At 35.5% G+C, this 13618-nt stretch overlaps 1 protein-coding gene across 1 annotated transcript in view; it reads right to left on the bottom strand.

Annotated features, from left to right (window-relative positions):
- Window positions 1–1348: 1348 nt before the first annotated feature.
- CSMD1 (CUB and Sushi multiple domains 1) overlaps window positions 1349–13618 on the bottom strand; it is a 1094767-nt gene continuing 1082497 nt past the window's right edge. Inside the window, exons 67-70 of the mRNA XM_071548449.1 lie at window positions 13210–13322; window positions 12398–12485; window positions 8461–8593; window positions 1349–4931 (exon numbers count right to left, since the gene is read on the bottom strand). Of these exons, the coding sequence (XP_071404550.1) occupies window positions 4772–4931; window positions 8461–8593; window positions 12398–12485; window positions 13210–13322 (494 nt within the window). The 3' untranslated portion in view covers window positions 1349–4771. The remainder of the gene's footprint in view (window positions 4932–8460; window positions 8594–12397; window positions 12486–13209; window positions 13323–13618) is intronic.

Below are 13618 nucleotides of genomic sequence, written 5' to 3' on the forward strand. Positions count from 1 at the left end.
GGGTTCTTTTATTACAGACACATGCTTAAAAGCAATTTATTTGACTTGTTTAAAGGCATTATTCTGCAAAAGACCTTCCTCTTTTACCTTTTATCCCTGTTCTCTCAAGCATCGAGCCTTCTGCATTCTGGGTCCTGGGGTTTTGCGTTAGTAATCATTCTAGAGGAGGTAGCAGTGTATCTAATGTAGTTTATTAGATTTTGAAATTAAAAGCAGCTTTAAAGAAACCATTTTCCATTTTGAGTAAATCATACCAATTGTGAGCTCTGATACTGTTTATGAACTCACTGCTTCTACAGAGATAGTAGATGTGAGCTAGAAAACAAATTTTCTTTTCTTTACAGATTCAACTGAGAGTGGCTCTTACATAACTGTATCCTCTACACACAGAAGAGATCTCTTTTCTACAAATGGTTTGTGTAGAATCTGAAATTAAATATAGCATGCTACATTTCCCAATAGATCATAAGGGTAAATTATTTTTAAAAGCTGTCACTATGATTTGGCAATAGTGAAAAGAACAATAGTTCATTGGTTTAGTTTATTTAGAGTACCGTTTGTGGTAAGAGCCAAAAAGCATAACCTCCTGTCAGAAAAAGCGTCAATATCTGCAATGATAATGTTAGTAATTACAGCTTTTATCTTAGCATCAGGAGGAAAGTCAGATCATTTTGAGCACTTTTAACACCTGTCTAAAAGATATTATATTACCAAAAGGACAGATTGTGAAGATGAGAACGGCAGCAAAGACCTCCACATATCTTGACTTTTTTCCAAAATGTGAACTACAGACACTTACTACCACTGATACCCAAAGGAATATTCTTGAATATTCTTGAAGACTGACTCTTCGTTAAGCTCTCAACAAATGAATAAATTATAAAAATATTTTACAAGAATACAGATTAAATTGTTTAAAAAAAAGGTTAGAATTTCCAATATTGAGTATGAAAACACTAATATGCATGGCTAAGTTTATGTATATAAGCATTTCTACTTTATTTGAAGAATGTACATTTGAAGAACTAACTCTCAGACATTAAGAAATACCTCTGGCTCCATGTGATCCATCAATTACACGGGTAGGATGCAGGCTTGTGAAAGAATAGTTATTTTGTTATAGAGCAAGTGAGTTATATGAGAGAGAAGTCCTACTTTAAAATCGGAATGATGAGTGTAACATCATCTCACTAGACAGCACCTGAAATTTTTGCCAAGTTACATAATGCTTGGGAACTTAAAATGATAAGATTAAGATTCTACTGAACAATCTGATGTAATGAAAAATCAGTATCTGAGATTTAAAAGCATAAAATTAAATAAGAATAGGTCACACAAAAGATGAAAATCTAAAATTAAATATTTAATTAGAACTCTGATTTTGCTTCAAGGTAGGTGGCATTGCACAGGCTATATTACAATCTTAAATGTTTGTTTATTTTTTTTTCCCAAAGAGAATACTGTTTATTTTTAACAGGCCACTTTTATATTAATACATGTGTAATAGGATCAGAACTGAAAATCAGCTAAAGATGGTAAATTTTACATTACTGGGAAAATTACATTTTTTTGTATTGTAAAAACATTTATTTTTAACAATTTACCTACATTAATCAAAAAAGTACAGCATATTTAATAATTTTACAAATTCTTCATAAAAAATATATCTCTGTACAAAAAGTTCTTTTGCACCTACTTCATGTCACAGCAGCATGTAGTGAAATGGCAGGATGAAATAGTGGAAATGAAAATTAGATTGACTTGATCATAATGCCGGCGTTCTTCCCCAATGCCCCCACCCTCACCCTCCCACTTTTTTTTTTTTTTTATTAACAGCTTTTTTTGTTTACAAAATATTTTACACAAGAAAAAAAATTATTGCAGCTAGCCTGGAGAAAGGCAAGATGTGTGATACAAGCAGCAGTTTTTAACAGCTTTGAAGCACATAACCTGTTCTTTTTAAAAAAAAAAAAATATATAGCATGTATTATTAGCCCGTCATAATGATCTGGTCAACGCTGGGGGAAAAAGTCTTCTGCATGTACCTCAAAAACCAGATTTCCTGGCTGCCATTACCCAGCCACTGCACATCATTTTAAGAATCATTCTGATGAAGCACCATGTCTAAGTGCATGCATATACAGCCCTCTGTGGAATAACTTCAGGAGAAAGTGATCCAACCTGAACAGAAGACTCAAACAGCATGGAGAGGCATTTGAAGGGTGTGGACAGAACTGATAAAACTACCAGAGCTTTGTTTTACTTGGGTTTCAGTCTGAAGCTCTTGTTTAATCCATCCTCCAAGCAAACTTGTTAGAATACTTTGTCACTGTGCCCCTGTTTTTGAGTTTCCCTGATCAAAGAACACTCACTCAGGGAAAGCAATCCTTACATAACCTCCCCAAAATGAACTGCTGGATAAAGTATTCTAGGCTCTCTAGCAGAAAAGATTGAATATTTTACCTATTCTTTTTTCTGGCACCTATGCTCCAACGCATTTCTTGGTGGTGAGACAGGGCACTGAAGAATACACTGTAAGGACAGGAGTAGAAAACATCAATAATAGCTATATATCTTGTTTTCAAAACTCCATTTTTTTTTCTGCCCCTGCCACTACAGGAAGATCTCCAAAGCAGTAATGTCAATTTTGAACACCTGTCAGAAACTTTAATCACACAACAGCTTCTCTCCCTGGCCCACTGTTCCTACAGAAGCTCTTCATTTGCTGAGCGACTTCTATGTGGGGGAGGATCAGGACAACAACTTTCATCCGATGATTTTGTTCTTTCTCAGAAAATGTGAAGGGCTCTGAGATGGGACAGATAAATGAAACTTACTACACAATAACCTCAGAAACAAACAAAAAAGAAATCAAAAACTACTAACAAAATGAACAAGGAACTGACTGGAAAGGATTATTTATTAAATTTTCTTCAGAGTTTCTTGCTCATGTGAAGAATATAACAGCTCGAGGCCCTACAATACTGTATTATATTGCTGGTATTTTTCATCTAACAGATGTAGTTGTTAAGCTGACCAAGGGTTACCTTTGAAATTTTCTTTGTGTTCTGCAACATTAGCTGAAAAACCTGTTACTGGGCTTATATTACCTTTTTGTTTTGTGTATAACAGCCAGACCTACACACATATGGAGTTCAGAAACATTTTTCTACGTATTTTGATTGCAACTGGACAGTAGGACATCTCAAAATTCAGAAAAGTAAAACAAAACAACAGTATCAAAAAGAATCCTGAATTGTAAGAAAAGCAAAGCAACTTTCATGTTTTTTGAGCTCAATGTATCTGAGTGAAATCAGATTTTGCTCCATTATTTCCTGTAATTTCCTAATTTTAAAATTCAATTTATTTATCTGCCCTATGACATCTTTTGTTTGTTGGCTTCTTTTCTTTCAAGAAACCCTCTGACTCTAAGCAAATGTTAATGATTTACTCAACCTTCATATTTAAAAATGTCTCTGTCAAACTGTGTAAGTACAAAAACAGTAAGCAGTGTGTTTAAAAAATTTAAAAATAAACAGCAAATATAGTTGAATATTTCCCTTTGTTCAAAGTAGAAACTGAATCACAGCTTGTTATAGACAATTTGCACTGGGTTTATAGATGCTACTGTAATGTGGTTTAGTTCCATGTAACATCAGAAAATGATGTCATATTACAGGAAACAAATGGAAAAAAATGTAAAAGGGAAGACTGTATTATGAGCACAGGCTCACAGACTTTTATGAGCTATCTAAAATAAATTAATATTCACATTTTTACATGGCAAGCAGCAATAGCTGCCAACCCCCCTGCTGTTAAATAGTATGATACTGACAATGGTGATTGATGACTGATTTCAGAAGAAAACAATAGTGGCAATGAAAATTTATCATAAACGGGCTCTTGTTCTGGCTGAAAGTCTCCAGTGACTTCAATCATGTTTACAATAAAATTTAGTCAAAAATTGACAAAAGAAATATTATCCTCTGTTGCACAAGATTTAAACCGGTGCTAAGCATGGGGCTCATCATCTAGTCTTCCAAGTAAATTTATCGTGGAATGTTTTGCTTGGAAAAGAGTGAGTGAATGTCTATATACAATGAACAGTGTGTAGAAACCCTGTATATTTTTATCAGTATCTTACTCAGTCAGCCATAACACCCTAGTGCAAAAAAATTGTGCATTAACATTTTGCAATATTAATGGCTGATTGGGAAATTGGCAAAACTGCCCTATGAATGAAATACACTCTAAGTTTCCTCAATTTTAACAATATTTCAATGGTAAAGCATTTGCAGGTGTATGCAACCTCAAGGAAGGCTGTCTCCTCCTTCAAGACAGCTTTATTCTTCAGAATATTCCCGGGGATAATATGCGGTGCTATCATTTGTCACAGTACTCAAAGGATTTATCCAAGTGCCCAGAAGAATGTATTGAAAGGCATCCAGCCAAATACAAATATGAAAGTCTGAGGCATTAAATATGACAAATTGGCATGACTCGGCAGTCTTCCTTAGAGTGTGCCTTGATTTGAAGCAGATGCAGCCAGGCATTTTGATCCAACTTTAAGATGAAAAAATATTCTTTGTCTGATCCCCCGAAGACTGACACGTTTTTACCAGAAAATTTAGCTGCATGTAGGCTGACAAAAGATGTTAAAGATTACAGCAGCAAAGCTGAGAGAAGAAGGGAAACTGGTATATGGCACCAAAGGAATTACTGCTTGTCCATCAGAGGTATGGCTATGATCAGTCATATTGGGCACTGAAGGCTATACCACTGTACAAACTGTGTTCAGAGTCGTATCAAACCTCACAGCCTTTGCCTCTGTGGGTTTTAAGTTTGTGTCATACATGGGATTTTCAAATGAAGCCTGTCCATTACTGTTTTCATGTCCAGCATACCCATTGTACTGTACTTTTGGTCTTGTTCTGAGGGGAAAAGAAGAAGGGAAATTATCATTAGCAACCCTTAAAAATAAACATTTGAATGTTTGCATCCTGTCTACATATAACAGAAAGTGTCCAGAATATCTTGCACATCTAGTAGTAGTAACCTTCAGAGAAGTGTCAGTGATTTTAGTTATTCCAGAAAGATCCCCTGCAGCATGCTTGTCTACTTCCATAAATACTTCCAACAATAAACACTACTGAATACAATGTCCAAACACATGTAATCAGATTGATCAAATCCTAACTAAGATTCACCTAAATTTTGACAATTCAGTACCAATTCATATTGAAAGGAGCCACCATAGTGTTTTCTCACCATGAAGAAGATATCAAAACTTCAAGGACATTCACATTTTTATGCAAAATACTGTTAGAACATATTAAACCAATAATTAAATGATAAATAATCAGTGTAATAAACTGTGCAGACTTTATGATATATCCAGTAAGGTGATATCCTATGATACTGTATTTTACTATTTCAACTTTAAATCTCCTAGCACCTAGAAGTATCTGAAGAATATAATGAGGAGGTTCAGCATATCATTTTATACATGTAATTGAAATAGGTCAAGAAGGGAAATTAAGAAGTGAAAAATGTAAGTGCTTGGTGCTTAATAAATGTAAAAACAAATTAGAAAAGAATCTCAATATAAAATTTCAGAAAATGGATTCTTGAAAAGCCTTTTTTAAAAAATTATACTGTTTTGGGTAGCAAACAGCGAAAGCTATCACAAAAGTGTCTGTAATGGAAATTGACAATATTGAAATAGTTGTGTTACTCATAAATTATGTCTTTTTCTGCATATTTTCAGATATTACTGAAGTATCTTAGACAACTTGGAACTTTTCTAAGTGTAAGTGATTAAATATATTTTAATTTTGTTCAGAAAGGCTGCCTTCATTCCTGCAGCAATCCTTGTCTGTCAGATAAAACATACAGAAACTGTGTGAAAAAGGTTTAACAAGGCTGGTAGGTGATGTTAATCTGATATAGGCACAGCAGAAACATCCCCTAAGAAGACCTTCAAATTTTCTGATATAGAGAGCCTCCAGGGGCATAACTACTGTCCCGCCATTGTTAGAATTTCATGTTGTTATTCTGGTGATTAAGGTAATTTCAAGAAAGTCTCTTCAAAACTCACAGATTCCATTCTCTTTCATTTGGAACTTTCTTAGTTTTGAAAAGAATAAAGTTGACCTAAAATTACATAACTAAACAACTTGTTAATTTTCTGATGGCAATATGACACTGATATCCCCTCTAAAAACTGTGGTTTAATGGAAGAATTTGATTGAAAATAGAAGAAAAGAAAGAATATTCTTTGAAAAATAAAGTTATGAAGAACATCTCCTTTTTCAAGTATCTAGTGAGTATAAATTAGATTAAGGTAGGCAGAACTGCAATGCTGCACCAGCCATACCATAAACAGAGGGATTACAGCTGCTTGTCCGAAAAGTGAGTTCTATCTCTCCTAAATACATACACATTTCTACCGCTCATATAGAACATTACAAATTTCATAGAAAAAAACCACAAAATGTAGCCCTGTGTCGCAATATACTTTTTGTTTGTTTGTTTGCCTCCTCTTTCAAAGCAATAGTCCCTTTTTGTTATATCTCTTCTCAAGATCAGAATGCTGTGCATTCAAGATGCTCTTAAGGTTTCCCGCCTCTCCAGTGCAGAGCAAGAGCTGTCTGAAATGTAGACCTGTTGGCATCAGGAAGGCAACTTACAATAACAAGTTTGGAGACATAGTTGACAGCTCTTCCTGAGCAGTTTTTGCCAACAAAAGGGTATATTACATTTCAGGACATGGATCATTTTAACTGGAGTTCACAAGTTCAATCCCCACAGCAATTTGTTTTTCCCAAATCATCCAATGCTGAGGCAGGTAGACAGACAGTTTACTCTTTCATAGGGCAATGGTGGACTTCAGTTTGTCTGTGTGATTTCTTGCAATCAGAAAATACACTTGTATCAGGATTATAGAAAAAAGTTTAGAAAACATGTTCTTGTTAAATACCACTTTGCAAATTGCTCTCAGAATGATCAAATCTTCAGAAGACACATAGATATCAACTTTTAAACCAAATTTCAGACAGATGATTGAATTTTTTCTATTACCTAGTGACAGAAATTTTCATTTGAGCTGGAGTGGTGCCATAGAATCCACTAGCTGACTCAGCGCATACTTTAAGTAGTCTCATTATGAGCTGTTCCCTGATGGGATTTATGGGTTTTTCACCTTGTATAATTAATACTCAAGCATTTTGAAAGAAGTAGCATACATTCAATTTCATAAAGCATTACAATGAAAAAATAGAACATGTGACCAGAGATTTCAATCTGATTCAGCCTAATGAACCAAAAAGGTTGATAGGTCTTTGCTCCTTAACACAGCAACTAATTTTTCAACATGTTCACCATTAAGAACTGCTCTGTATTGATTCCCTTTGTAGGAACACCCAGAAATATTTGTCTTTCTAGGCTAAGGGTATTCTTAAAAGCTTTAGCATTGAGTCCATCATCAGCAAATTTGCTGATGACACCAAGCTGGGAGGGAGTGTCGACCTGCTGGAAGGCAGGAGGGCTCTGCAGAGGGATCTGGATAGACTGGAGAGATGGGCTGATTCCAATGGGATGAAGTTCAACAAGGCCAAGTGCCGGGTCCTGCACTTTGGCCACAACAACCCCCTGCAGCACTACAGGCTGGGCACAGAGTGGCTGGAGAGCAGCCAGGCAGAAAGGGACCTGGGGGTACTAATTGACAGGAAGCTCAACATGAGCCAACAGTGTGCCCAGGTGGCCAAGAAGGCCAATGGGATCCTGTCCGGTATCAAAAATAGCGTGGCCAGCAGGACCAGGGAAGTGATCCTTCCCCTGCACTCTGCGTTGGTGAGGCCACACCTTGAGTACTGTGTTCATTTCTGGGCCCCTCAGTTCAGAAAGGATATTGAGATGCTGGAGCGGGTCCAGAGAAGAGCAACAAGGCTGGTGAAGGGACTGGAGCACAAGTCCTATGGGGAGAGGCTGAGGGAGCTGGGCTTGTTTAGCCTGGAGAAGAGGAGGCTCAGAGGTGACCTCATCACTGTCTATAACTACCTGAAGGGAAGTTATAGCCAGGTGGGGGCTGGTCTCTTTTCCCAAGCACTCAGCAATAGAACAAGGGGGCACGGGCTTAAGCTCTGCCAGGGGAAATTTAAGTTGGATATCAGAAAAAAATTTTTTACAGAGAGAGGAATCAGGCATTGGAATGGGCTGCCCGGAGAGGTGGTGGATTCACCATCCCTAGAGATCTTTAAATGCAGATTGGACGTGGCGCTGAGTGCAATGATCTAGTAAATGAACTAGAGTTGGACCAAGGGTTGGACTCGATGATCTTGGAGGTCTTTTCCAACCCAATCGATTCTATGATTCTATGATTCTATGTTCTCTAGTTACACTTACCTACCAAAATTAAAACATAACCCTTATAAAGTACTGAATAAATGACATTTACAATACCTGTGTTTGTAGAGGTAAAATGCAAACCCTGATAATATTAGAGCAAAGAATGGTACCAAGATGGCAGCTGCAACCGAACTGCTGTTTGTGCCATAATAGTGATTTGAAAGGTCTGTTTCTGCACTTAAAGGACCTGCAATGAAACAAAAGGGGCAGAAATGAAATTCCCATGTTATCTATCTAATGGTACTCTTTTTATTCAAGAATGAAAAAAATGGTGTATTGATAAAATAATTCTATTGAAAAACTTGAAATCATTAGCATGCAACAACACAGTAAAAACCTTGTTAATACCACTTCATAATATAACAACAACTACCAAAATTATTTGAAAACAGTATTCAGCAAGTCAAATACTTAAGAAATACACCTATTATGTGTCAGTTTAATAAAGTTAAGCCAAATAACTTCTCCAAAAAATATTAATACTGCAAAAGTATTGATTCTTTTCCTGCAGTCTTAATATTCAGCTCAGAAACAACAAGCAATGTGAGACCACAGCAAACATGAACAAGGAAGTAAAACCCAACATGACTGCAATAAACCATAGTGGTTCTGCTCGGCTCAGTAGCACTCCCAAGTCTGTGCACCTGTGTGCATGTCCCTGTGGCAGCTGTGTTTGCCCTGGGATAAAACTGAGCAGCAGAGAATGCGAAGACAGTGACCTGTGGCATGGCCTTGCTGGGTTCCTGTTATGGACAAGCAGATAACATGGACTGTAAAGGCATTTTGCAGAACATATTTTTCCATCAGTACAAAGAGAGATATTGCTAAAGTGCTTAAATATTTGACCACCTTGACAATTTAAACTGCTGTGAAGTTAGAGAAAGTGTGAGAGTAAAAGCCATGCAAGATAGGAAAAGTAGAATTACATATATAAGAGCAATTTCTGGGACAAAACCAGTTAGCAGGTCTAGTACTTAAGAGAAAAAATGCCAACACACAAAGTAAGTCAGCAGTTTCCAAGGAACAAAAAATGCTGGAACTTCTTCACCTAACTGAACCTGCTGGATAGCAAAGACTTTGGGTAGGATCTCATTGCATGTAGATGTATATTAACACATCGTCTCATAGTTCCTTACTCCTAGTCATCTATTTGTGCATTGGCAAACACAACAGTTTTGTACTCTGAAGCTTTGAGTGTCCTGTTTAGAAGTAGAGTTTCCTCAAGAATGATGGAAGCTGTGTGAAATGATCTGGAGAGGAAGGTTGATTTATTGACTGAAATTCATAGTTCGTATCTCCTGATGTTCAATGCTTTTAAGAGTTGATTAATTTAAAGAGATGAATGAGTATTTCACAGCCATTGATCCAATATATCCCAGAGGCAAATTAATTACACATATTTAATATTTTGTTGATATATTATCTCAGTCAAAAAAACCTAAAAATACTTTCAATAAAAAAAAGGGGTGGGGGGGGGAGGAAGAGAAGTGGGTCATTGTATTTCACCAGAGGAAATAAATACAGGAAAATAGTACTTTGGTGAAGTAAATTTCTTTTCTCACAAAGCTACCTTTTCATGTAATTTTAAACAACAGTCCAAGTGGAATAAACAAAATTATAAAATAAACATCTTCTAGAAATACAGTGTTGAGGCATAGGCACTCAGCAATTGGTAAAACTGAACCTAGCTGCAGACTTTTAGCCTTTAGAGACCAACTTGGTAAAACAAAAGAAACGGAAAGCCTTCAGCAATGACTGATCACTTGGAAAAAGAAGTTAAATAATTTGGTATCACAACTTGGGTCTCTTAAGAAGGCTCAGGTACAGTTCTAGTTCTTTTGACAGACTGAGAAAAGAGATCTCTTTACCCATATTTTTTAAGGCTACAACCAGAATTGTTTCTGAAAGAGGATGAACTTTACTAAGAAAGATATTCTTTCTGTTTTCATGTTGTTAAGTTTCAAGACTGAGAATATCCATGGAGACCAGTCTTTCTCTAGCAGTGTGTTATACCAAGCTTTTCATCAAATAGATTGCTCTTTCACACTTAACAAAGTAGTTCTCAGTAAATGCTTCAAAATATGCTTGCAGGTGAAAAAATCATACGGCTTTATGTATGAACTAGTGCATGTGCAGTTTATGTGTATTTTTGGCTTAGTGTAAAGGCAGCAAATAATTTAGCTTCCTGAAAAAACAGAGATTTGTTAAGTGTTCAGCCAGAGGACATATGAGATCATTACCTCAGCAGAATATTCATGACTGGAATAGATATAAAACCCACAACAAGTTATCCTTGAATATGAGAGGTTTTTAACAGATATTATTACCAGTATTGGATGGAAATTTGCTGTTTCCTTTCAGCAGTAGATTCTTCAATACAGAATAAGCAATTTATTTCTATAAAGCAGTGTCTACTTAGCAATCTTGTAAAAGAGATGGTATCTACATTTATAGCAAGTTGACTGCTGAGATATCAAAGCTGAAGGTGAGAGGCCCTCAGTCCAGGAATCTGTGTGTAACTTGGACACTTCAGCTCCTTACCAGCCTTAGATATAGAAAAACTCAGCTCTCATACTGCAGCTCTAGAGGATGATATGGACAATGTTTCCTAGTACTGTAGAATACATCCACTGGAGAACTCTATAACTCTTTAATTGTCATTCTGCTTGTTCTTCATTTATCACCCTGAGTTATCAATTTCACATAGAAGCAAACTTTTATTAGAGAGCTGGCAAAATATATATTTTTGATTTGGCTTAAGAAAAAAACCAAACCACAAATACATACATACACCAGAAGTAAACCCAACAAACCACACTCTTACTGTTTAAAGATACCAAAGTCTGCTTAACAGACAGATGTTTGAACAAATGTTGAGCTCTGCTTTTATAGTTTGCTTGCTAAAATCAGAAAGGAAAAGCAGCTTAGATATTACAGTGATAAAGATTGCATGAAAGTACTTGCAGACAAACAATCTGTTCCACACAAGAATTTACTCTGAAGACTGGACTTGTATTCAGCTTTCATAACTGGCAGTTCTTAGGCTCAGACTCTGAAGAGATAGGCTTCTTCTCCTTGTGGCTACACATATTTAGAAGTTTGAAAGGTGGGCAAGATGAGCAAATCCATAGAATAACTGCCATTACAGTAGTTAATAAAGAAATACAAGGGAGATTTGACAGAACTCTAAAGGCATTTGGTACAGCACCAATGAAGGCAATGGAACCAAGGCAATTTATAAAACATACAGACAGTCTGCTATGGATAAATTGGCTGGGCTGTCTCCTTTTCCTAGATCTGTGTTTTTCTGTTTATATACCATACTTTGACTGCTCTGTACTAGTTCCAGGATCAGGAAATGCGGATGACTACACTTGGTATTTGCCAAAAATCTTTTATGAGTAAATATTTCATGAGTAAATGTTTTCTTAGTTTTTATGACTAAGTTTTTTTATTAATTGAATAACCAGTGTTATATCAGCTGCTAGAGTACTTCAGCCTGGAGCTCCAATACATATATCAGACATCCATTTCATATTACTGACAGCAAACTAGAATTCTGTCTAAATAAATATACATTCTGAAAACATCCACCAGCATCAAGCATTCTCCAAATGACACCATCAAAATTGAGATTGATTCTGTCCTTTTAATTTGTTAAACAATTTATACATTTAAGCAGAAAATGTGTTTGCACTCCACAACACCCCTATTACTTTCAAAAAGACATTGACAGAAAAGTAAACACTGGCAATGGCATTCTCTTTAAGAGCATCCAGTACTCATTAGGTTGCTGTACTAGAAAACCTGTGACAGTAACACATTAAGCATAGTTAAATTAGGATTTGAACTGTAAGTTTCAAATATGCATATTTGGTTATGTCTTTTATGCTAGGAGTGGTGTGAAATAAATATGCTTACTTCAGCTAGATTAATTTGTTGAATTCAATCTTGCAAGAACCAAAAATGTTAAACATATGAAAGCATTTACCTTGTCTTTGGAGCATAAATTTTCCAAAGTCTTTTCCATGTATATCACCTTGATAGGTAAAAACACCTCTTTCAATCCCTGAGGATACCTAGAATTATTTTTTTTTTGAAACAGAAAAAAAAGATTTCTGAAACACACAAAAAACAATATTAAACTTTTTGTCTTTCTGACTTAGAATAGACAATATGGAGCCCAGATTTTCACATTTAGCCTTTAAAGTATTAGTGAATTCTCTATGCTTGTACAATATTTATTATTTTATATTCAAAATAACACCTGAAATGATTTTAAAATATCTGACATACATTGCTGCATTGTAAAATTCTTTAAAGACCATACACATAATTCACTTATTATACAGCCTGTTGAATTGTCACATTTTAAATTATTTTCTATAGAATGCATCCTGTGGCAGAAGGAAGAAATACAAAGAGTAAAACAACACTGATTTTCTTCAAGATTAGATGTAATTTTATTACAGAGAATTATTTACGAAACCAAAAAAAGGAAAATGTCTCTAAAGGTAAAATTCCCTTTCCCATCCAAGGAAACAAGGCAAAAATATGGCAAAATATGCTGATTCACTCCCCCTTCCCTTTCATAAACTAAAAATTCAAATTGGAGTATGTCAGATAGAAGCTTGTATACTTATTTTTGAAAGAAAAAGGTAATGCAATCTCTTTGCTGTCATCTAGAGTGTTGCGTTCCACATTTGTAATACCAAACAATAGGTACATAGTTACATAGGTAATCAGAAATTGCTTCAAAATTTAAACTCAGCAAGCTTTATCCATGGCAATCTGGCTACTTACATAACCGTCTAGTGCCCAGTTGTCATTTTCAAACTTGCTTACAAAAATGTCACTGGGTCCTTTAATCTGAAAAACTTTCAAGAGCAAATGGGCTTCTTCCTTCTTGTAAACACCTATTAACATAAAGGAGGTAAGATATGCTTTTGAAACAAATTTGTAACCAGTTTGTTTACATAACCTCTCAAATCTATGTATATTGTTTTTGAACTACATAGTTTGTAGACAACATTCTATAATAACTGAATTTTATAGCATGGAAAACCCCAAGATTTAAAGTGCTGTAATAGCAGAATCTTCTTTAACTCATCCTTTGCCTTACCATATTTGATAACACGATGCAAGAATTGGTTTGACTGTTGAATTTTACACATAAAAGGGCAAGAATAATGGCCTTTTCATACAGTATTTC

The sequence above is a fragment of the Pithys albifrons genome, chromosome 2, assembly GCF_047495875.1.
Source record: "Pithys albifrons albifrons isolate INPA30051 chromosome 2, PitAlb_v1, whole genome shotgun sequence".
Classification (NCBI taxonomy): domain Eukaryota; kingdom Metazoa; phylum Chordata; class Aves; order Passeriformes; family Thamnophilidae; genus Pithys; species Pithys albifrons.